We start from the raw sequence: 26,159 nt of genomic DNA, 5'->3' as shown, positions 1-26,159 counted from the left end.
TAGTTTATTTTTGTCTGGTCTCATACTGTCTCATTTAATCTTGTCTCATATTTTCTTAATTCATCTGTCCTCATTATCTCACTTTGTCTTATATAATTTAATTTCATCTGGTCTCATATTGTCTCATTTTGTCTAGTATATTGTTCTAATCGATAAGAAGAGCAGTCTCAGTGTGGATGGGTGTCCTGAGAAAGTGTTTCCCAGAGCTGGAAAATTTTTGATTGGCTATCTTGGCATCAGTGCAATTCACAGCCCATCTTGCACGGAGTGTGAGGTGTGTATTTCAGCACCAGCAGTGCACATCAAAAGCTGAGATCTGTTGTCCACAGAGTCCCGTCTGCTGGGCGCAGAAGCTTGTAAAGCAGACAGCGACCGCTCCTCATCCTCTCGGCCATAATTCAAACCCACGCACAGTCAGAGTAACATTCTGGGTGCAGGAGCATGAAGTAGAAAGGCTTTTATTAGCCCCCAGATGAGAGCATGCCACAAGGAGACAAAAATCAAAATGTCCACGTATCTAATCATACAGGACACACTGCTCTCTCAATTACACCTAGGCTTCAGGTGATGTAGTAGTGTGTACCCTACATGTGCCGACACCATTCAGCCTCTTGATCCGTGGTGAATAACAAATGTCAACAGAACGACTGCGTGTCAGCCCATGAATCCACTGCTCATACAGCACCTGTTCTAATAGAATCCGTACCCCGCTGACACAAGCATGTCATGTTAATATAGAGCTCATTAGGCATGTTTTCAGACTTGCAGTGCACATCTACAACACCCGCACTCGATGCTTCTCGAGGTTAACATGGCTGGCGTAGCATGTTTGGTGAACAGTAGGAGGGCACAGCTAAAGCCATAAAAACGCACAGAGATATTGTGTCTGGTTTAATAGAGTGCAACATAGACTCTCGTTAGCTGGAGGAACCATCTTGACCATATTATCCAGATGGCCCCTCTATAAAGGGTGGAGGATGCTGGCTGAAGGCGGATGCTGACTCCAGCATGCTGTAACCTGTAAAACAGTGGAGATGCGAGGACGATATAAGAGACGGAGATTCAACATGCCCTCAAAGCGTGCATAGCCATTTTCAAACAGAGGACATTAAGGTAGAAAAGCATATGAGAAAATCAATTCATTCCTGGAACGCTGCCTGTCCATTTTTTTCCACTCCTTCCCATTAAAAAAACGAGGGCTGGATGATTTTAGCAATTAAATCAAGAGTCACCTTGCCACGCGTTGCAGAGGCAGGTTGGTGGGAGAGAAACAGGCAGCGCTGTTGACGTACAAATCCATCCTTCTCCCTCAATCCTCGTTAGCCCTTTTTTCCTCTAAAAAGCCCTACCTGAAGAAATGAGTGTTGCCTACCTGTACCTATCATTCATCCATCAGAGTGTGACGGTGCACATGACAGTGATGTGATGAGCGCTCAAACACTGCCAAACATCACAGACATCACTGTAAGAACGTCAGAGGAAACCATGCTGAACAAAAATGCTGTATGTGTGTAAGGGATTTGAAAGCTCGCAACTGTTGGGGAATGTTACATTTTAAAGTAATGCATTGCAATATTGTCTATAAAATGGGACAAATAACGTGCAAAATTAATTTTGTATATACTGAATATACAGTACTCAAAATGTATCATGCACCAAACTGTTATATTTTTGACCATTCAAATTTCAATAAATATACAGACAAAAACTACTTCAACGTTGTGGCCAATAACAATAAATGGCAACAATACAATTCCATTCCATTCTATTTTGTCTAAATGAATGTAAAAAATAACATTTACATGCTACAAGTGAATTTAGACTTTATTAGAATTTTAGAATTAATGAGTGCTGAGTTGCCACTGTGGCATTCTGATTTATTTTAAGTTACAACTGAACAACTAAATAATAACAAACACAAAACAAACAAAGTTATTTATTTTTTTAATAAAAAAAAATAATTATATTAAACAATATTAAAATAAAAATATTATATTGCATAAATATTACAGTGTACATTTTACAATCAGCGTACTACCACCAGGTCATCTGATGACACACATTGCTGCATATGCAATTTTACCACAAAAGCTGTTCTACATAACATATTACGTGCATATCGCAGAGAGTCATTGACCAGCGCAGATCACTGACGGCACTCCTGCAGGCTGGGACTCATTTGACAGGGGTCAGTGAGGTCAGAGTTAGTATTGACATTCAGTTAACTCAATCTGATCAGGGCGGGTGGTAGTCAACATTCTGAAATACAGTGAACCAAAATATCACCCTGCCCTGAATACACTGAAAATGATACAGATGAGGTGTGGCACAACGGTGGACATACAGTAGGCTATAAATGACTACTCGCTTATATATAGTTGGGCTTCTCAAACTCTCCCAGCTCTTCATACTGTTCCCTTTCTTCTTTCTTTTCAGCTGAAAAGCATGACTATATCTTCAAACAATAGCCAACTTTATTTCCATATCTCTCAGAGATTTCTAGCATGACGTGGCCCGTGGTTCTCAGCAGGGCTTGAAAACAACAAAAAAAGTCAATCGGTTTACTCCGAGCAGAATCGATATTTTAACATTTCCGTTCCTGCGTTCCACTGTATTATTACCATTCGGAAACCGGTTCGAGTAGGAAAAATAACAGTTAATACCGTTATTTTTAAAATGGTCTTTGCCTATAATATTAATAATAATAAAGTACAGTGTTTTCTTTACACAAAAAGAAAAAGAAGGAAAAAAAATACAGAAAGAGATGGTATCTTAACCCGCTGTGCTTAGTCACAGCCAATACAACATCATCTTTTCTAGATTTTTACATTTCTAAATGTAGGCTAGTAAACAAAAGAAAAACATCTATTAATGCTTAAAGACATTAAAGTATTTTTTTTAAAGATATTTAAAAATGTTTGCTGCAAATTGTTAAAAAAAACACTACTTGTATAAAATTGCGTTTTGAAGGGAAAAAAAACAAAGGCTAATCTGCATCGCATTTTATTAGGCTATTATTCAGAAATGATGTAGGCTAAAATGCCGATAAATTAAAAATGTTTACAAACATTATAAACATAGTTATTAGTTTCTCTCCACAACAAATCCTCTAAACGTAAGAATATAGGCTATAAAAACGTCATTCCAAGAACAAATTAAAGGTGAAACTGATGCCTACCTCTCTCACTCGGCACGAATCCAAATGTTTCCATATTCTCGACGTATACTAAAATATTATTTATTGGCTTTTACTTTCATCGACGTAAAACATCATCCTTCACATCGGCAATAACAGCACAGTAACAACGGAGCACTGTAACTTTTTACACGTTCCTTTATCTGTATTTTATTTTGATAATGAACTGGCTGCAATGTCGCAAAAATATGTGTCTTTGTGCGCGTGAGGCGCCAGCGCGATATGGCCATACCAACGCTGGTTGATTATACAGATGCTAGACATCATTCAAAATTGTCAAGCTATTGCAAAACAAACTGTAAAATAAAACTGTAAAGCTTTCGCAAAATAAAGAAAACTACTTTCTGCGTCTCGTTTTCCTTTCCGACAACGTTGGAATTCGTCACAATGACGAATCTGTCAATGATTTACGTGAAATATATTTAGTGTAAAGCATATATATATTCCTTTTTATGTAAGCCTATAGTTTTATTGTGTTTTCTCCGTTCACAGAAGCGCCGCAGGTGCGTAAGATCTGTTGAATCCATCTTACACTGTCGTCGGACAAAATCTAAAGCCGGTGTTCTGACGATTTGTGCTACCCTGTCAGATTTTGCCACCTACCATTAAAACAGATGGTAGCAGAATTCATTGCCAATGCGACTAGAGTTCACAGCTGAGTGCGGGCGGCATTTCACTCGCTGGATGCGTCAGCATTACATTTGCATAGTCTGTACTACTTGAATTCCTGATTGGTTGACAGCAAATTTCAAATATTAAATGGAACGATAAAATAACGTTATTAACCGGTAAATGGCCATTTAAAATTTTCAATTCTGTCCGGGACTATAAAATTAGATTTTGTTTCTGTTTCCGGTTCTGTTCCAGTCCAAATTTCGTTCGTTTACGGTTTTCGTTCCTTGAACTGGTTCAGCGCCCTGGTTCTCAGTACCAAGGTGGGCAAGACCTCATCTGAAAACGGTCTTTGTAGCAAAGCCGGTATCAGATACTGTGACGAAACAGCCCAGAACTTCACACACGCTCGAGCCTGGGAACGCACACGAACGATACAGCCGCATACCACAACCGATCTCTGACTGTAAACAAAGCGCCCCATTAATGATGACCTCAGCTTGGCGTCCTTTATTCATTAGAGGGCAGATTTAATTGCTGAAATCATCCAGCCCTCTTTGAAGGCCATGTTTATTGTTGCAGGCTTGTTAGAGCTACCAGCTCCCTGTGCTTGATCTGTTCATAAAGGTTTTTTTTTTTAGATTTGTATGGCCTTGTTTATGCTTTGAAAAAAAATCATATTTATTCATTAAATATTACTATTAACAAGCCATTCTGCTATACTCCACAGCAGCGCGATCGGCTTCTGAAACTGTTACAGAGATTTATCAGAAGCCATTAGAGTAATTACTATAATTCGTGGGAAGTCGTGGCCTAATGGTTAGAAGGTCGGACTCGTAATCAAAAGGTTTGCGGGTTCGAGTCTCGGGCTGGCAGGGATTGTAGGTGGGGGGAGTGAATGTACAGCGCTCTCTTCACTCTCAATACCACGACTGAGGTGCCCTTGAGCAAGGCACCGAACCCCCAACTGCTCCCCGGGCGCCGCAGAATAAATGGCTGCCCACTGGTCTGGGTGTGTGTTCACTACTGTGTGTGTGCACTTTGGATGGGATAAATGCAGAGCACGAATTCCGAGTATGGGTCACCATACTTGGCCGTATGTCACTTCACTTTCACTTCACTAATTGCAAATGGCTGTGGAACATTACTCACTGGCAATATCCTGAAGATATCCATCTTATTGAACCATACTGATTAATTGAATTTTCACAGTGCTAAGCTTATTAACTGTTATGACAAATGATTCGAGGGGCGTACATGTAGGCCACCTAGCACATTGCTTTTGAACATTTTCTTCTTCCAGCCAGAGAGATTATTATCTTTAATTTCAGTTATCTGTCTTTGAAATAAGACTCAAGACTCGTTAAATGCAGCAGACGATGGCCTCGTTTGCGGTTTGACGGAGTACCGCACCACGCCTCGCTACTTCAGGAGAAAGTACAGTTTTCCGATGGCTTTTTTGGCCTCATGCAAACGAATCTCATGATGCCAGTGAAGGGATAAGGGAGGAACACTTACAGGTTCTTGACGGCGGTGATCCCTCGGAAAGCCTTACGAGGAATAGCCTGAATCTGATTCTCACTCAGGTCCCTGGAGAGAAAGAGATGAGAAAGAGAAAGAGAGATATTAGGATTTGTTTGAAGCTACTTCACATTTCGTGTCTTGAGGAAGATGGACCGTTTGCTGGAGCGACGCGCCTCAGCTTTGAAGTCTGAGACCAAATTGTTCTACTGACCATAAATGTCACATCCTCCTTTATTCGTCTGGCCTTTTATCACTCCGTCTGTGTGTGCGTCTAATGAAAAACATTTCTAAAGCAGTACTTTGTAATGAAAGGTCTCATAGCGGTACGTCCCACAATCCTGCAGAAAATGAAGCAATCATATGCACTTTGAGTAACCCGAGAAAGAAAACAGACAAAAGCGGCTCTACATCAGAATTAATGCCTGGCATTTTTAATGCTCGCTTATGAGCCAAATGATTTTTGACATGTCACAATGGTTGTGCTTAACTTTATTAAGCTTGTTTGTTTGTAGACTCACGCTGGCAAAACATAATTTGAAAACCAGAATGCAATTACGGGCCAAGAAGGAAACAAATGAGATATGGAATATCTGCCCATCTAATCAAAGCGTCTGCTTTGGAGGCATGCCTGCTACATATAACATGAAAAGACCACCACGTGGGTTAACCCACCTGACCTTGCTACAACCAATTTCACTGATAAACAATCAGGCGCGGATCCAAATGCGGCGAGGAATCCTGCCAGAGCTTGTGGGTGGACGTAATGATGTATCAAGCACAGCACTGCCAGCAATTTCCTCTTAGGAGCATTTAAAACTGGAGTTATTGGGCTCTCCCCTCCTTCAGCCCCCCACCAGAACTGGATACGTGTGTTTCTTTTTCCTCCTTCGAACCAATCAAGTTTTATTATGGCAAAAATCTTAATAACTATGTTATGCTTTGCAATAAGAGGCTATGGTATTTCATCAAACTGTTTCTGATGGTTTTTGACAAGTTCTACAATCCTGCTTTTTTTCTTCACAGCACTCTTGGCTGGCTTGATGTGAACATCATGTTTCCTTTGTGTATCCTTCAAGTCAAACTATGCAGGAGGGCAAACATACCCCGAGTAAAAACTCATAATATCCCATGATCGTATGCCACAGAGTGGGTAAATAGGGCCGCTGTTTATATCATCATCACGCTGGACAAGAGCGAATGTATATCAGCGCTACCACTCTGATGGTCTAAATGTGAAACAGGTAAAGTGCAGAGATGGTATGGAGCACAGAGGCAACTTCTCTTCGCTTTGGCTTTTTAATTCTTCATGAATGGCGAAGTACCGGCCTCGTACATCCTCAGCGAGCTGCGAGCGCAGTGTAGTGTTTTACATCACTTCCACTGCTAATAAATGTTTTATTGCTTTGTTTACTCAGTGGAACCTTTTTCATTATTTCTACAAAAAGGCAAATTGTCCCAGCCAAATAACGGCACTTATGAAACACAATCAGTCTCAGCGGTGCTCTCGCCGAGAAGCGTCAGAGAGAAACTCCATGTCAGAAGAAGAAAGAAAAAAAACAGTCCCGTGGGCTTTGGGTTGAATGAGATGATTTCTAATGAAGAATTACTTGAAACTATAAAGAGACAATAGAAGTTTATGAGATATGAGAATTATACTGGCAGGAAAGATGTAGCATTGTACATATTTCATCCGCTTTGACGCTATATTAATTACACATGGATAATAAAACAATCTGTGTGACTTCAGAATGAATACAAGCTCTCCAAAGAATCTTTAAAGCACAGGTTAATTTGTCAACTGTAATAATGCAATTCTTAGCGTACACTGTAAAAATCATTTTCTTAGTTATTTTTGCTCTTGTTTTATACATATTATACACATGTGAGAAGCAAAATTACAAAATACTTTTTAGAGAATATAGCCTGTCTATTTTTCAAAAACACATACTGTGTAAACTACTCATTTTTGTTTGTTTGCTTTGTCGTTTTGAAGGAATAAACTGACTTTTACAGCAATAATGAACTGAACTCAATCCTGCTATGCACTGCTATCATTAGCATCAATTTGGGCATCTTAACAGATGCTGGAACGAATGCTTTAAGGTAAAAGATACAGATTCAAAGCAGACATACACCAAACAGTGTTTGTGAAAGGAGGAGAGCTGCATCGGTCCCCCTCCGCTAGCAATCTGCTTGCAAATTTCATTAATTTCATTTGGCTTTGGCCCTGCTCTCTCTGACTGTCAGGATGCCTGCCATAAATCTCCCTTTGATTCCATTACGGCTCCCATGTCCAGACAACCTGGCAACGCCAAAACATATTACAGATAAACGCTCAGCAACACGCAAGGATATGAGAGCCGAGCTGCAAGGAGGATCTATCCTTACACACACGCACAGACTCGATCACACACAAAGGTCAGACAAAGCGAAACGCTATATACTTCAGGCTGTTGTTATGCCACTCAACAAGGAAGAGAAGACCACGCATAGTTCAATATACACGTCACATTTCAAAAGCTCAATATTTTGTCGATATAAATCAATGAGAAATTTTCAGACTTGAATCTTTAACAATTGCTTAAGAAGTTTCTTAGTAGTACATCTTTTGAAAGTGCGTTTGGCTGAATTAATTGCAGACGTTTACTACTTAGGCATTAGTGGTTAGAACAAATCCTAAGTAGAGTACGTCATTTAATTTTTCAAATAGCATCATATGTAAGGTCCTAAGCTGAATGTTTGAGGAATATCAATACACCGCTGCCTTACAAACGCAGTAAAAAGCATTGAGGGAATGCCGGTCAATTCTCTTTCTTATCACGCTTTACGAATGTCACTCTTATCTCTCCACTGAAAAATGGAATGCTGCGGTTTATTTGCTTCACTTTTGTTTTCTCGCTCTGTTTGAACCACAAAGGAAAAGAGTGACTGTCTAAAGAAGTAGCGGAAACTTAAACATCACTTTACAGTAACTCAAATAATGCAGGATGTCTGAGACAGGGTCTCATTCAGCAATGACTCACACACAAAAAAGTTTATCAGGTGCATATGAACAGTTTTCGTCTTACCCTAATTCTAATCATTTTAAATGACGGTGCATGTTCATCCAGTTAGTAGTAATTATCATAAAGCACACCCAGACATCTCCATATTAGAGTCTTCTGAACAAGCCGTCCTATACAGCCATTCATTACTCTCTGCAAACATACAGCATCTAAAGATGCGATATTACCTAACAGTACCCACAGCAAGAGTAAAGAAAAATGTGCCTCTCAAAAACAGACTATACTGATTTATGCATAAACTATTAAATAAATCATTAAATAAGACTTTTAAATAGTTAACTTATTTATTCAATTAGTTTCAGATTAGTTTATATTAATTTATGTTATGTTAAGTTTGGGTTCAGTAAGATTTTAATATATTTTTGCTACATTTTTCATTCATTAAATACAATTAAAACAATAGGAAATTTCAAAATCTTTCTATTTTAATATATTTGAAAATGTAGTGATGCAAAGCTGAATTTTCACCAGTGTCACATGATTCTTCAGAAGTTATTCTAATATGATGATTCGATTGATAATAAGAAATAAGAATTTTTTCAATGTTGAAAACAGTTGTGTTGCTTAAGGTTCTTTTTTTTTATGGAGACCATGATACTTTTTTCAGGATTCTCTGATGAATAGAAAGTTCACAAGAACAGCATTAATTTTAAATCTTGTGTGACATTATGCATGTTATTACTTTTACTTTTGATCAATTTATATTGTCCTTGCTGAATAAAAGTTTAATTTCCTCAACATTTGAACAGAAGTATATGTAATAAATAAACAAGTAAAAAAAAATATGTCAATGACATATGACAATATGACATGCATTTGCACAAAGATTTTATGCACAAATCTAATTGTTAAACTCCCTCTCACACAGGAGATCCACTGTTGGACAGGACTGGTTTTCCCTGAGGAGGTCAAGTAAATTTGTGTTTCACGGCACTTTGTTAATGTTAATCTTTTCTAAAATCAAACATGGCATTTTTTTCCTTCTCAAAACCTCTGTATAAATTACAGAGCAAACTACTTACTATGTTTGGGCTAACTCAGCCCTCTGAGAAATCTTATCCCCGTCTGGATTGGACTGCTTGTTGATACAGTATATCACACATGTCTAATTTCAATAGGTCCCGTGAAGACAGATCCAGAGCACATGGGCTATTCCTTCCTTATTTCATTCATATATTTAAAGTAAAGTCAAAACAGACATCTGTCTCCTTCCATAGCTTATCGGGCACAAACCGCGGCCCAGCTGGGTGACTGGACCATTGATACATCTCCCACAATGCCCGTGCCTCTCTCAGTATCTATCAAGCACTGGCTTGCTTTCACTCTTGCTCTTGGCAGGGCTGTTATCTGCATGCCAAATTGAATCTAGAGTCCGAGATTCTCGCAGAGGCCCTGATGCCTGTCAGTGGGTTCCTACACGCTCTTGTTAAGTCTTGCCAGCGCCGACAGATCGACCCTGGACGCGCTGGTACGATCGCGAACAGATGGATCGAACACATCTTAGCCGTACGCACCTGATCAGGTGAAAGGTTATTAAAACCCTCCAGTTACTCTTGCCAGATATATTACATTACATTATTCATTTAGTAAGCACTCATAACTGGGGCCAACCGTGACGCTTTCATATCACATCTGACCCGACTGCTTCAGGGATGACCAGTCAAAATGTGTGTGTTAGGGGCCAAATCGCTGTTAAGCATGGCGGGCGACTGTTCTGAAGTAAAACCAGCGCTATAAACAAAAGGAAACACCCTTTGGCTTGAGGATTCGGAGTCTGGAGGCATATTTGTTTTTCATCTGGGTGTCATGAGGAATCAGGCCGTAACCGTGACTCCCTGAGCTGACAGGTAAAGACAGAAAGCTGGCCGTTCGCGTGGGTTATGAGATGCACATTTCTGATTTCTTTCATTAAAGACACAGCCAGAACACAGAGAAAGCAGCAGACCCCCTGGGGCACTCCATAAGCATTTTGTTTTATGAAACCCGAGATGTCTTCAAGTCCATATCCATTCAAGCTGCGGTTTCACATGACGAGCTGCATCTACTGTAAAACATGCACTCTTTCCCCTTCCTCCGCCTTTTCCCACCGGAACGGCAATTCACGCAACACTTATTCGATAAAGATGTATAGAAATGTGCATAATAAATAGTGACCCCTTTACAGCCTCGTATTTCACTCTTTTACAGCCCCGGTTATGGTCGTGATGGGCGGCCCTCTCTCACTCAGATAGCTGGAGTCTGCACTCTGCTTTATGGTCACTTTTAAAAATGAAGGCAAATTAAAGCACTATGGATTTCTGGCCCTGAAGTGCAGTATAGTGTAATTGGCCTTAAGGATGACAGTAGTTCTTAATTACACTGAGTATAGGAGCTTTTCATTGGACCCAGGCCGCTCGCTCTATCTCTCTCCCGTCTCATTCTGCGTGAATCACCAGCCAGTAGATCCTCTGCTTCCCTTCGGTTATTAGAAGTTATGATTGCGGTTTCTCCGCTGAAATCTATCTCTTAAATGGAGAAAAGTAGATGTAAATATTACGTTCTGGCAGGTGGCACAGAACCAGCAACGAATCATAGTCTGGCTGCAATCGTGAAAGCGTGTCGGATCTTTTGGTCACAGTGCTGATCTTTAGATGGAGGTTTCACCTGCAGAGCTGCATATATAGGATGATAAAGGTAAACCAAAAAAGGTTTATACACGTCTGACAGTTAAATGAAATAATGCATTCTTGTCTGAAGCAGGACTGCATAATTAATCTAAAAAAATCTTGATTATGATTAAGGCTTTTACTGTTAAGTAATCACAAAATATGTTGATCATAGGTCTGTTCCTGTTTATTTATTTTATTTTAACAGTGGTCAAAACCAGATAACTGAAGATAAAAAACTGCATTAAAAAATTTGGACAAAATGCATTGGACACCAAATCAAATTTTTTAAGTTCTGTGTTAGAAATCTACAATATGATATAATGAATTACTAAGATTATCAAAATATTACTGATGTAGTTTTAAGATATAAATACAGTTAATTTGCTGCTCAAGAACCAGTTCTTACTATCATTGTCAAAACAGTTGTGCTGCTTAATATTTTTGTTACTTTCAGGATTCTTTGATGCATAGAAAGTTCAAAAGAACAATATTTATTTGAAACCGAAATCTTTTTATAACATTATATATGCCTTAACTGTCACGTTTGATCAATTAAATGCGTCCTTGATTAATAAAAGTAATAAAAATCTTATTAACACCAAACTTTTGAAGAATAGTTTACATTGCGTACAACATGGAAAAAAACCTGAAAAAAAAAACAAAAACAAAAAAATTGTTTGTTTTCAGTGTCTGAAGAAGTTACAATTGTTGGCAGTACTTGGCATAACACTCACTATACTGTACATGTAAGTTATATTATTAAATCATAAATAAAATAATATGGGATCATCAAAGTAAGTATGTTAATGTAAGTTGTATTAGATGGAATAAATAGCATCTACAATGTTCAAGTCCTATCGTGACGTGTACCAACAAGATGGTTAAACACAGAGTAAGACTGACTGATCTGAAACCCATCGCCGTCTCTTTAAACTCTTTAAAAAGTTAGTGAACACCAGGACGCCACTAAAGCAAGTGGGAATGGAAATGAAATGAAGGAGAAAGACAGAAGGACGTAGATGCAGAGTCCTTGTTCACTAATCAGCATCTAGCAGCGTCAGCTTTGTATTCCGCTGCAGTTGTTTAACTGCCCTTGCTTAGTGTCTTACATGTAGCCCAAAGACTCCTTGATTTAATTAACTTAGTGCTTTATGAATAAAAATATTTCACTATTGATCATCCCAAGAGCTGACGCAGGCTAAACCGGTAAAGCGCTCGCTTCATTACGCCGTCCTTACTCACTTTTTTTTCTTTCTGATGGCAAGGGAGGAGGCGAGGGTCGGAGTCGCTATGGAGGGAGGTGAAGGCAGCTTCTAAATCAAAGTAAATGAGCTCAAATGCTCCCTTGGGTGTCTAAAGCTTTCTGCTAAAGCTTCTACATTCCTCCGCTGGCTCCAAGACAGAGTCCGCGTATGGATATTATAAATAGAAAAGGTTTTTCCCCCCTGCGTTAGTATCTATTATTTTTTGTCAATGCTTTAATTAAATTGGATAGCTTAATGTGATTTATCCTGATCCATACGCTTTATGGCTCTAAAAGCCTTTTTGGCTCCCAGCCCAAAAGATGTCGAACAAATTTAGATGAGTTAGTGAAGAAAAAAAGGGGAGAGGCTGGGCGCCGAGGGTGATTTGTTATTGGTTAATTCACTTTTATTCTTCGTGTGCCATTTGGTTTAATTTTCTTTCTTCTGCGTCGTCTTGCCTTGGAACGGGACCGAGACGTACGACAAGCTTTTAGGATCATTTATAGTCGCAATAAGTGTCAGTTATAAGAGATGAGGAGAGTGCATGTCTGATTTCGAGATGGGATGGCTTTTGGAACGCAGAACGACACCGCAATGTCCTTTTCCCGATCCTCACAAACTTGAGAGGAAAGCCGTCTGAAACAAGGGGAGATGTTGAAGAAAGGATGAGGCTGCTAATCAGACAATAGGATTTAAGAGCTTTTAAAGTGAGTGGGTTGGAGAGAACAGCTGAGTCGTGTTCTGTCCACGGCGAGGGGCCTCCTGGCACTCATAAATAAACCTGGAAGATTAGGAGATTGGCTGGGGGTGGGTGTGGTTCTGGGGGTTCGGTGGCAAAAGTTTCCATCCGTCTTGCGGCAGGTCACGGTTGCCACAGAGACCAGGAGCCATGCTGGCCAATTAAGTCCAGAGCCAGCGGTGCAGGTGGTTTGGTGGTGGCAGTAAGAGTCATCGAGAGCAAGGCTTTGCGTGTTTGTGTCTTTATGAATACAGGAGAGCACAGAACACACTCCGCACTGAAGCAGCACCTTTACTGGCGAAATATAAGTCACTCTGGGAGTAGAAGGATGAGGAGAGACTGTGTAACTGTCTTTGAGATGAAGAGACAAGTGCGGGTGCTCTGAGTGTGTGTGTGTGTGTGTGTGTGTTTCCAATACAACCTACATCACCATCATGCACATCAAATTATATAAATTATATAATAATATAAAAAGAATCCATCCATCCATCCATCCATCCATCCATCCATCCATCCATCTATCTATCTATAAAAGTCGTGGGAAGTCGTGGCCTAATGGTTAGAGAGTCAGACTCGTAATCGAAAGGTTGCGGGTTCGAGTCTCCGGCCGGCAGGGATTGTAGGTGGGGGGAGTGAATGTCCAGCGCTCTCTCCACCCTCAATACCACGACTGAGGTGCCCTTGAGCAAGGCACCGAACCCCCAACTGCTCCCCGGGCGCTGCAGCATGGCTGCCCACTGCTCCGGGTGTGTGTTCACGGTGTGTGTGTGTGTGTGTGTGTGTGTGTGTGTGTGTGCATTTGTTCACTACTCACTGCTGTGTGTGTGCACTTGGATGGGTTAAACGCAGTGCACCAATTTCGAGTATGGGTCACCATACTTGACAATACGTCACGACTTACTTTACTTTTTTATCTATCTTACTCGTCTATCTCTTCATTCATCTATCCACCGTACATCTGTTCATCCATCTACCCATCTCTCTCATCATCCATCCTACAATCTTACTATTCATGTATCTTTCCATCTATCTCTCCATCATCCATCCATCTGTCTATCGATTTATCTTCCTATCTCTTTATCCATCCACCATCCATCCATCCATCCACCAATCCATCCATCTACTCATCTATCTCTCCATCCATCCATCCATCCATCCATCTGCATATCTACCTATTCATCAATCTATCTATCTATCTATCTATCTATCTATCTATCTATCTATCTATCTATCTATCTATCTGTCTGTTCATCCATTCAGGTAAAAATGCTCAGAACAAAATCAAGCAAGCCAGTGTTCTATAAAGCCAACAAGAACCACACAGGACAACAAACACAAATCCAAACTGTAATCCTTAAGCTCAAACCCCCCTCAAGTAACCTCAAAACAAAAGAATCAGATCAGATTTGCTTGTCAGCTTTCCAGAATGCGTTAGGTAGGAAGCTGAATAGATAGCAGGGGTGGCTGCTGGCTTTCGGCGAGCTAATAAGCCTAAGCTATTTAAAATGAGAGTAATCCAGTTAGTGTGGGTAAAGGGCTAATGTCCAGCTAATCGAATTAGAGGCTAAACTGGTTTAGTCTGCCATATCTGGCCAAGCTCAACCTGCCATCCTCCGCATTGTCTGCAAAGACCGATGATGAATGCAAGACTTCGTTGCAGCGTAATTCCTACAGCTGATTGGTGGGTTGGGAGCGTTCGATGATGAGGCCTGACCGCACACCTGTGACATACTGAGGGCTGCGTCAATATATACAGAGGGATGACATTCAGCAGTATTCAATTAGAGAAATGCACAGAATACGCATACACAGTAACACAACATCACAAATCATGTGCCCGGCCAATTGTAGCTGCAGGCTGGACTGAATGATTATGTGGTATAAATGGGGGCTGTTAAGTCTATTGGGCCCAGGAGGTTTTATTCTAAATCTAATAATGGGAAACGTGGAAGTGGAAAAGGGTGGAATATTTCTGAGAGGTTATGAGGGCAAGCATGAGACCGTGGGCGCCATGCAAAAAACCAGCATGTTTCACAGAAATCTGGATACAGATCTGTAAGGGGAAAAGCGGAGCGACATTGTCAAAATAGGTTTTCATGCTCAGTAATTACTCAACATATGAGTCTAAGAAGGTCAACAATAGCACGCTAATTAACATGTAACCCAACCTGAGAAAAGTGTAATTGCGTCCATAGAGAGGAAGAGAGGTAGAGAGAACAACTTGGAGGTTAGTACATGAGGACAGGCCCCGCGGGGCCCCAATCAGCACAAGTTTCTTTTAACATGTTAAAAAATATTGTTCCGCTTTCCAACAAAGGCCACCCAGCAGATAAGGATAAACAAAGGTTTCCCTAAATGAATAATCACCAAAGTGGGTGAAAAGAACCAGATCATGACTTAAGTGCTTAATTAACGTGCTTAATGTTAAATCATCTCCAGTTTACTTTTTTCTTAAAGGTTTAGTTTTACACATCAGAATTACATTTGTCTTGATCTCCGAGTATTTCTGAATGTGTCTATTATTACTCTCCGGCTCATTTATGGTAACATGAGAATGTGTGTGTGAACAATAAAAGGGGGGAAGGCTAATTGGATAGACAGAGAGAGGGAGAGAGAGAGAGAGAGAGAACAAAAGATGCAGATGCATCCCTGACCACAAGATGGAGCCCCCAGGCTTCTCTCCACCATTGAACCAACCAATCAATAAATTAATCTCTGGTGGAGAGATGTAGGAGGCTGTATGGTGCCTTGGAAGCTTCCACCTTTACCCACAAGCTTAGACGTGACCATATTAACACTGAAGGTTCAGCCAGACAGTGGCAGTTGGTATCTACAGGGAGAGAAGCTGGAACTGTTTTCCTAACCACAAAAGCTGGGAAAAACCAGGATATGCAGCACTGGCTTCTGCAGACGGGAAAAAAATACTGATGCAATGATTCAAATTCTGTCTTATGCCAACAGGTCGATAATTCATTTAATGTTATGGTCAATAAACAATAAATAAATGAGGTAACAATTTAGTTTAGGGGCCAATTCTCACTGTTAACTAGTGCATGCATATTACTTGCATACTATTAGTACTTAAAAAACATATATTAATGCCTAATTCTGCATGACCATATTTTAGATCCTTAAATTCTACTAAACTTAACAAAAAACCTACTAACTATTAATAAGCAGCAAATTAGGAGTTTATTGAGGCAAAGTCATAGTTAATAGTTTACCTTAAAATAAAGTGTGGCCATAACGGATAATAAAAGTCAATACTATTTTGTTTAAATAAGTTACTGTAAAAAGAAAACACTAAAAGCTTTAGAATGCACAGTATGAAAATGGGTATAATTTTGAGATTTGCTAAAGAATAGCAATTCAACTGTGTTATTAAATAAGCAGGGTTTGGCCACACTTTATTTTAAGGTCCAATTCTCGTCATTAACAAACCTTTAACTATGACTTGTGCCTCAAACTTATATAAGGTAATTGTTAAGTTTAGGTATTGGGTAGGACTAGGGATGTAGAATATGGTCATGCAGAATATGTGCTTTATACTGTAAGTACTAATAAACAGCCAATATATCAATAATAGGCATGCTAATAAGCAACTAGATACCAGTGAGAATTGGTCCCTATACTAAAGTGTTACCCAGGATTGTCAAATATTAACTTAAAATCAGAAGAGGTTGACAAAGTTCACAAGCATAAATGATTCAATACCCAATACTGATCAATACTGGTAAATAAGTAAATATAATTGAATATGAAAATAAAAATTGAATATGCTTTATGGCAATAACCAGTATGGTAGTGATATATGGTGCTTCCCTATAACAAACAAATGTGTTAATGTGGAACAAACAAAAGAAAACACTTTTCTAAATAGAAATTTCTGCATGGGAAACGTCCAAACTGACATGAAATCAACTAAAGAGACGGATGATTATGCAGATGTTACAGTTCAAAGGGAGCTAGTTTTATACAGTATTTACATTCTGGTACTCAACTGTCTATGCTTCATTTGTCCTGGCAGTGGAGGATGAGCATAAAGCGTTCCCTCTCATTTTCCCACCAATTTGCCGATAAACGAAAGCCCAACGCTCTGTTCACTATCAGCCACTAAAAACAAGAAACCAGCAGGGGTGAGCAGATTGCTGCCCACCTACACAGTGGTGTCTTTAGCACGGGCTGCCCATGTGAGAACCCACGGGACATTATGAGACACAGGCATTTCATAAAAGAACCAACCCGAGATGACCGTGCACCATTGGAAGGACTCTCATTTGATTCACAGCAGGACAAATGCACATTGGGGGAATGGGTGACAGAAATGGCTTTTGTCAATAGCATTGCCATTATGGAGACAGTGAGCTGCCTCAGTCGCCGGCCGCTGTGTGTAAACTGCTTCCTGAGATTAGTGTCGAAACTCTGTTTATCCGACTTCCTAATCAAATCAGCCACGCCGCCACATGCCGGCCGGCCTTTTTGTAGCTGGATGTTGTGTGACACCAAACATCTCTACCATGGCCTGATGCCACCTCGCTCACCCCCATCAAATTCACTTCCTGCCGCTGACTATTTGGGCTTCCAATATGACTCTATGAATTGTACATATTTTATATATGAAATAATGACAAGTGAAAATATGAATATATCTAAAATATATATCTTATATGAAATATATAAGAATATATCTTTTGATTGCTTCTATTGTCCTCATTTGTAAGTCGCTTTGAATAAAAGCGTCTACTAAATGACTAAATGTAAATATTCTGTCAAAAATAACCAAATTGTTAAAAAAGCAGCAGTTTGATTAACATATGGAACAAACGTACAACAAAGGTTTTGCCTTTCCCTCATAGGGACAACTTTGTACCCCTGAAGGGTGCATATTAGTACCTAATATGTACTAAAGTACACCTTTTAGGGGTAGATAACCTTTGGTAGGTAATCTTTGAGGGTACCGTATCAGTAACAGTTACTGTGCTGCCCACATTCCCTCTGCTGTAACTGCTATCCTTAAGAGTCTGCTGTAACTACCCCCTAATTTAGCTAAAACACCTTCTGCATAAACACAACATTTCCTGAGCTGCCAGCCTGGCTTCCTCTTTTACCGGCTGTTAGCTCTTGTCTTTCCAGTCCTGGAGATACACTATCATCCGTCGCTCATTGGTAATTGTTTGTTTTCTAAGCGTCACTCAAGGGCCAGCGCTATCGCTTTTCAATGCTACACATTCTAACAATAACCGGCGGGCTTTGGTTTCTGTCTCTCTGCGAGCCAAGAATGTGAAGTCTAAAGGATGGTTAGATCCTACCCATGAGCCTTCCAGCTGCTAAATGTATAAAGCGTAAGAAATTACACATGAAACCTTGGGCCCTTTAGCGCTGATCAAATATAAGGCCGTGCTATGATTATTTCCCTTGTGAATCTTGAACTTCAGCCAGAGCCTTAGACGTTGAGGCCCAGTTCCTCTCGTCCTCCTTCCATTACAGCCCTGATGAGCAAGAAATTGAGCTCTAATCATTCAGAGAAAAATAAATGGTCATTTAGAGTTGAAAAACAACCGAAGAAAACTCTTTGTTTCGTGCTTTGGAAAGTGGAAATTGTTGGACTATAAACTAATCACGAAGCTAAGAACGCTTTGTTGTGACTACTGGGAATACGTTGGCACAATGAGGTCATGTACAGCCAAAAATGGCCTTGCCCACACAGCCTGTGCCCTTCCATCCAGGGCGGCTGGTTAATATGACATCTGACTGCAGTGGTTTATTTTTCCCCATTATCCGGTTTGATCAGTGTGTGTGGCTCCCAAGGGCCGTAAGTCAAGCCCCCCTGTGGAATGTTCCATAGATGGTGAATTTCACTTCTATAGAGGATGATCTCACTGATTATGACATCATGAAGGCAGGTTGATTTATTAAGGCCCGCTGATGAGGCTGTATTTAAATAAACATCAGAATCCCTTCCAGAGTTAAAGATATGGTTCCCCCGAGGGCCTACACATGGCCTGGCTGGGGGGGGGTTAGGGTTAAGAAGGGAGTCGAGGCAATTCGTTTGAGTCGATGACTTTAACACTTTGCCCCCGTTCGAACTTACGCGCCCCATGACAATCTTGACCAGGTGCGCTGGGATACTCTGGAATGGCCTATGTAGATTACTGTAAGAACAACAGCCCGTGGTGGTGTTAAACCTCTGCTAAATAGCTTGTCTACCCTTGTTAACACCCGAGCCCGGGCTGAAATTGAGTTCAGCTGTGGCGTGGCATTACTGAGCATTTTATGTGCTGGATCATAAATCAGGGCCCCTCACGCCGGCTGAAGCCCCTCAGGCCATATTTCCACCTTCCTTAGACCCTATTAGCTCCTACATATTCTGCTTTCCGCGACGGACCGCAGGAACGCTACAACAAGTGTCCCTCAAGCCGCCACATTCACGCAGCCCACCTCTGACTGCATTTTATAGCGGTTCCATCTGGTCATGCTGTGGGTGCTTCTGTGCTTTGACTGCTACGAGCGTGAGCTTTTATATAAGCTTTCTCACGGTGAGCGAATATGGGAATTAAGTTAATCATAGCTTCGGGGCCAAACATATACAAAAGTTGGAGTAAGGGCCAGTGATTACACCGCTCAGGGAATTGAGCTGCGAGCGCTGAGGGAACGGACTTGCTCACCTGCAATCAAGCTGCAGAAGGCCGCTATTGTATTTGAATAATGAACCTGAGGGGAATATGCTGTGTTTGTGAAGGTGTGTGTGTGTGTGTGTGTGTGTGTGTGTGTGTGGATAAATAATGACAGAGGTGGGAAGAGCGTTTGTGTGTGTGCATAATGAAAGGGCAGAGGGAATATGTGTGCATTAGGGTGAATGGCATATGCTTGTGTTTTTATTCAGGGGAACACAAGCATGAGATCAAAGACCATCTAGGTTTAATGAGAAGTGTGCAATGACTGTTGAATTTATAAAGTTGTTATCATGAATAAAAAGATGAAGACAAAAATGTGAGAAAAATATTGTCTATATAATAAAAAATAAAACGGTAATATGCAAATTAAAATACAAACTAAACCTGTAAATAAATGACTAAACATTTGTATTTATTTATTTCATTTTAATATTAATTGTGTTTTTTTTCCCCCTAACATTGCTGGGTCATATATAGTCTCAAAGCCTGACTTTAAAGTATATACTGTAAGATAAGGTATATTCTAGCAAAACAAAAATAAATAAACAAGAGGCAGTCTGATTGACCCACACTCCCAGTTCACTTTGTCATGGGGTATCACATGAGTCAAAATTATAAGAGACTAAAGTTAAAATTAAAATTAAAACTACAAAAAAAAAAAAAAAATTAAACCAAAATTTGCCATTTAAAAAAACAAACAAACAAAAAAACAATTTCAATAGAAACTAAATAAAATTAAAATTGATATTCAAAACACAAAATTAAAAACAAAATGAACTAGTAACATTTCCAAAGCTACAATATCCCTGGAACATACGGAGCTAACCGCTACTGGTTAAAGTCTGAGCACTTCGGTCAGACTTGGGTAATGCAGCAGCTGGAAAAATTAGACTTGCTCTCAGCACTTTTGGTGGCTAAAGTCAAAAGTCAAGGTTAATCTTGTGGGTTTCTAGTCTGATGTAGCAGGGAAGATTATGGATGGCCAGGTGGGGCCCTAGAGGTATTCAGCTGGAAGAGAAAGCCTGTGACCTGTGAAAACAGCAGGAGGGTGGATGCTGGTGTTGTGATCATGGATAACCTTGACTTTTGACTTTAGCCACCAAAAGTGCTGAGGGCAAGTCTAATTTTTCCAGCTGCTGCATTACCCAAGTCTGACCGAAGTGCTCAGACTTTAACCAGTAGCGGTTAGCTCCGTATGTTCCAGGGATATTGTAGCTTTGGAAATGTTACTAGTTCATTTTGTTTTTAATTTTGTGTTTTGAATATCAATTTTAATTTTATTTAGTTTCTATTGAAATTGTTTTTTTTTTTTTTTTTTTTTTTTAAATGGCAAATTTTGCTTGAATTTTTTTTTTTTTTTGTAGTTTTAATTTTAATTTTAACTTTAGTCTCTTATAATTTTGACTCATGTGATACCCCATGACAAAGTGAACTGTGAGTGTGGGTCAATCAGACTGCCTCTTGTTTATTTATTTTTGTTTTGCTAGATTAGTTATACGGGATTAGTTTTCATTGTTATGCTGATGATACTCAACTATATATCTCAACAAGACCAGATGAAACTTCTCAACTATCTAAGCTAATAGATTGTGTAAAAAATGTAAAAGATTGGACGACCAATAATTTCCTCCTATTAAATTAAGATATTACTTATTGGACCAAAAAACAATACACAGAATCTCTTGGATTACAATTTACAACTAGACGGATGTACTGTTACGTCCTCTAAAGTAAAAAATCTTGGTGTTATATTAGACAACAACTTGTCCTTTGAAAATCATATTTCCCATGTTACAAAAATAGCATTCTTCCATCTTAGAAACATTGCCAAGCTTCGAAACATGCTACCTGTTTCTGATGCAGAAAAGCTATAGTTAATGCATTCATGACCTCTAGACTGGACTATTGTAATGCACTGCTAGCTGGTTGTCCTGCATCTTAGTTCTTTAACATTAGTTCTTACCAGGTCAAGAAAATATGATCATATTACCCCAATTTTACAGTCTCTGCACTGGCTACCTATTAAGTTCTGTATCATTTACAAAATAGTATTACTTGCCTATAAGGCCCTAAATGGTTTAGCTCCTGCGTACCCAACTCGTCTTCTACCAAGCTACAGTCCAACCCGCTCCCTAAGGTCGCAAAACTCTGGACTTTTGGTAGTACCTAGGATAGCAAAGTCCACTAAAGGAGGTAGAGCTTTTTCACATTTGGCTCCCAAACTCTGGAATAGCCTTCCTGATAACGTTCGGTGTTCAGATACACTCTCTCTGTTTAAATCTAGATTAAAGACACATCTCTTTAGCCAAGCATTCCCATAATGCATCTTATAATCTTGTACTGCAGTTATATCTGATCAAATGTACATTATTGTTATTCTTTAGCTTGGGTTGAAGAAATCATTTTTGCTTAGATGGAACAGCAGCTACGCTAATTATGTCTCTATTTGTCTCTGTTTCTGTCACTGGATTAACATCCCATGGTAACTAGGAATTACAGAAGCTTCAGTCTGGAGCCAACCCTTAAATGATCTGAGATGACCGAACACCTGAGAAAAGATAATGCCAACCCCTCAGAGGATGCCAATGCTCAGACAACATACAGAATTACCAAATTTTGCCATAAGTTAAATATATTAAGGTTCTGCAATATATAAATATATTGTGGAAACTTAATTTCCTGTAGTGAAGTGACATACTGCCAAGTGTGGTGACCCATACTCGAAATTCGTGCTCTGCATTTAACCCATCCAACGTGCACACACACAGAAGTGAACACACACACACAGTGAACACACACCCGGAGCAGTGGGCAGCCATTTTATGCTGCGGCGCCCAGGGAGCAGTTGGGGGTTCGGTGCCTTGCTCAAGGGCACCTCAGTCGTAGTATTGAGGGTGGAGAGAGCGCTGGACATTCACTCCCCCTACCTACAATCCCAGTCGGCCTGAGACTCGAACTCACAACCTTTGGATTACGAGTCCGACTCTCTAACCATTAGGACACGACTTCCCCGTAGAGCTGCTTTGCAACGATTTGTATCGTAAAAAGCGCTATACAAATAAACTTGAAACTTGCATACAGTATGTGCCACGCTGAGTATAATCATAAGCCAGTTCCTAAGACTTTACAAGTTTTCTGTGGTGTACAAGTACAGTGATTTTAGTGCGTCTAGACGTTTCTCTGAATCTCCACTGAGGCAGACGGACAAACCTCCTCAGTACTGCCTCCAGGGCCTGGTGACCTTTGCCAGATGGCTTTGCAGAGTTTTGCTAACAAAGTCATTAAAATGCCTCATTTAATTTAAATTTCATCCAAGACAAATCTCCCAGCAGTCCAAACCTCGCACACATACAATTGCCCACACACCCCCATTCAATCTGAGACGACTAATCCCTGAAGAGAGGACCCTTGCAGAGTCCCAGGAATCGGTTTTGTCGTCTTGGTCCTTTTTGGAAGCCAAACAGGGATCTGTTTGCACTTAGAGAAATGACAGACAGGCAGAAACCAGAGCGTACCCATGTCTGATGACCAAAGTGAAAAAGAGAGGGGCTTTCTCTCTGTGTCCCCCCCTTAACCACATCCCTGCAAGCTCATGTCAATTTCAGCCAAGAGGATTTCTCACCACTTGACCAATTCCCCCAAACCCTGCTGCTCAATAACTACCGTACTCATGCAAAATAAAGCGAGGACCCATTTACTTGTGACGAAACATGAACTCTAATATGAATCAACCGTCCCTTCCCTTGATCTAAATGACTGATGAATGTAATTAAACCAATCCACTGGAAGTTCTTCCTGTTCTTAAATTGCAAGCCTCAAAAACAACACTATTTTCAAAGGCTTTCATCAAGACCACCAACAAAACAATAAATAGTTAACGTTGGGCAAAGTTTTTAATCATATTGCCACATCAGTGAAGTTATGCAATTAAAAACAAGAGCTTGCATAAAAGCCCATTGTCTGGTTTACACTTACGCAACTCTTTGGAGCTATGATGAGTTACTTGGTATTTTGTTAAAAAAGAATGATGTGTGTCACCACTTTTTTTGTTTGTTTAGTATTATTACTGTATATTTAAAATGTAGTTAAGGCCAATTATTGGATTGCATTTATGCAAATGTACCTCATCATTTGGCAATGAAATTGCATTTCTTTTCCCAAAAATACTTTCCTTAGAAGTGGTAAAAGATTCATTAAGGAACTGAAATCATTAAGAGGAATTCAGAATTTTTAAATTCTTTATGATTCCTACCCCTATCCAAGAATATCCTGTAAACATCTATATTATGTAGCAAATGAAAAAAATAAAAATAAAAAGTCCAGAAGAGTGTTAATGCAAAGCAAGGTAGTGGCACGCCAAAGAGCCATTTCAAGAACATCATCTCTGGATGTGACACTCTCACAACCAGAAACATAATCAGGAAGTTTGCTTTAGTCAGGCAATGGCGTTCTTTATGGTTTTGTCTTTGTAGTGCTCTCACACCACAAAATTTGTTAAGAACACTTTCCAGCAAGTTAACTGTGGCAAATTCGAAACAGACAACGAGACCTTGAGATCCTCTTTTCGATTGTCTCCTAAAGGATCCCAGTGCTCCACCCAGAAAAATATGAGTCTGTTTTTAATTTCAGATACTCATGTGTTCAATCCATTCAATTTAGGAAATGCGAAGCAGCTGATGCTTATAAATAAAATAACAAAACTTAGAGTTTGATCAAATTTTTATAGAGCGTCTCGTTTTCCTTCGAGTCCTTTTCGGTTCTCATTTATAATTCACATGCATAAATACATTTGTTTTTGTTGTTTTTTTTATGGCCGCGCAAACCGTTAGCTGGAGGCTCTGATTCACCAGCGGTAATTGAACTGATGGTATAAATAAACTCTCCAGGTCTGCTCTCTGCCCTCCCGGTTGGTGCCTTATTGCTGCCGAGCCAACCTGCACATAAGCACATGTGGGATTTTGTTTGGCAGCCAATAATTACAATATCAGCTGCTTAACTCTGCGGTAATTGAGGTCACCGGATCATTTAACTCCGCTCCCACTTGGCGGCAGGATTGGGCCGGAGGCGTCATTTTTCAAACACCTTTGAAATGATAATGAAACACGCAAGATGTATGGAGGAATTATGCGCTGCGGTGGTTCATTGATGTGGTCAATGAGAGAGATCGTTTTCTTGTTGCTGGAGACAAACAGTAATGCATAAGCCTGCCCAAACATCAATGCTAACCATTAGGATTTACACGAATCATAATAGTCCAAAATGACTCTTGTTTTTCCCTCAGAAGACTGGACATATTTATAGGAAATTACAGGCTAGCTGGCTAATAAATCTGTGAGGTAAGCATAGGAAAAGACACATTCTCTTGTTTGAGCTAAAGCCGCATGGCTGGTATAATGAAGCTGATCCATGTAAGTTTCGCCATGTCGCCTCTAGGCCATGTGTTCCTCATCAACAGTGGATAAAACTCTTATGGGAACAATAGGTGCTGTTTAAACTGCAATCTATTGGTTTACTAACCCTCGGTTTTGCTAGCTCTTTTATCTCAGTCTGATATACAAGGGCATACATGATAACAGGGGCACAAATAAAATCGCAGATCGCTGCAAGATGTGGAGACTCCATGGGAGCGGTGAAATCTCCTTGGCTCAAATGTTTTTGACACCCTTAATCGGTTAAAGATAGCTCCGTAAGGGAATCGCACCCATAATGGCCCCCCAAACCAGAGCTCTGCCCGATGCACTTAGCCTTCAACTTTATCACAACGGCGCAGAATCCTTTAATTCCGCTGCGCTGCGCTAACTCCGGTCGGAGAAGCTTTAAGAGTGTTATAATGGCTTCCACCACCTTACTTTCCAGCTGATAAGTGTGCTGTCATGCTGAAGACCTGAACACAGTGCTCTTTATCATGTTGGATCTCCTTGAGGCACTTATTATGCCAGGGTCAACCCTCTTTAACTTATAATAACGCAACTTTGAAATAACCCTTCCCGCTCCCCCTTGTCCCTCATCCTCATCACATGGTTGCACTTTTCAAGATATAGATTTCGGGCATCTGCTTAGTGTTAAGCAACTCCTTCCCTTATGCAAACCCAGCAGGGTGCACTTTTTCCGGCCTTCTGATGAGCTCCATATCCTAAAAATACCCATAAACCCTCAATTTATTTTCAATAATTTCTGAAGGCTATCTTGGATATCCGAGAGGATAAAACTGGGAATTCTTTTCTGCTCTGAGGATGAAGGGAAATCTCAAACGTCCTCACAAGACTTAAGGATGTTTGACAAAACCAGAATGATGAAATTTCTAGATATGTTGGAATTGATGAGCTGCTGAAGCGTACATCTTTTCTGCTGCAAAAGCATCTACATGACAAGTGCCATAGGACTTCAGCATGATAAGCTTTCATCAGCTGTTATAATATTGGTATTGTATTGTATTCACATAATGCATCTTATAATC

At 40.0% G+C, this 26,159-nt stretch overlaps 1 protein-coding gene across 1 annotated transcript in view; it reads right to left on the bottom strand.

The window, feature by feature from the left end:
• Positions 1-26,159, bottom strand: part of LOC306883389 (slit homolog 3 protein-like) — a 189,739-nt gene that overhangs the window by 81,715 nt on the left and 81,865 nt on the right. Inside the window, exon 5 of the mRNA XM_079438596.1 lies at positions 5,327-5,398. Coding sequence (XP_079294722.1) covers positions 5,327-5,398 — 72 coding nt within the window. The remainder of the gene's footprint in view (positions 1-5,326; positions 5,399-26,159) is intronic.

Source organism: Barbus barbus (genome assembly GCF_936440315.1).
Source record: "Barbus barbus genome assembly, chromosome: 17".
Taxonomy (NCBI): Eukaryota; Metazoa; Chordata; class Actinopteri; order Cypriniformes; family Cyprinidae; genus Barbus; species Barbus barbus.
Note: the sequence above shows the minus strand (reverse complement) of the source record. Positions and strands in the feature narration are given on the sequence as shown.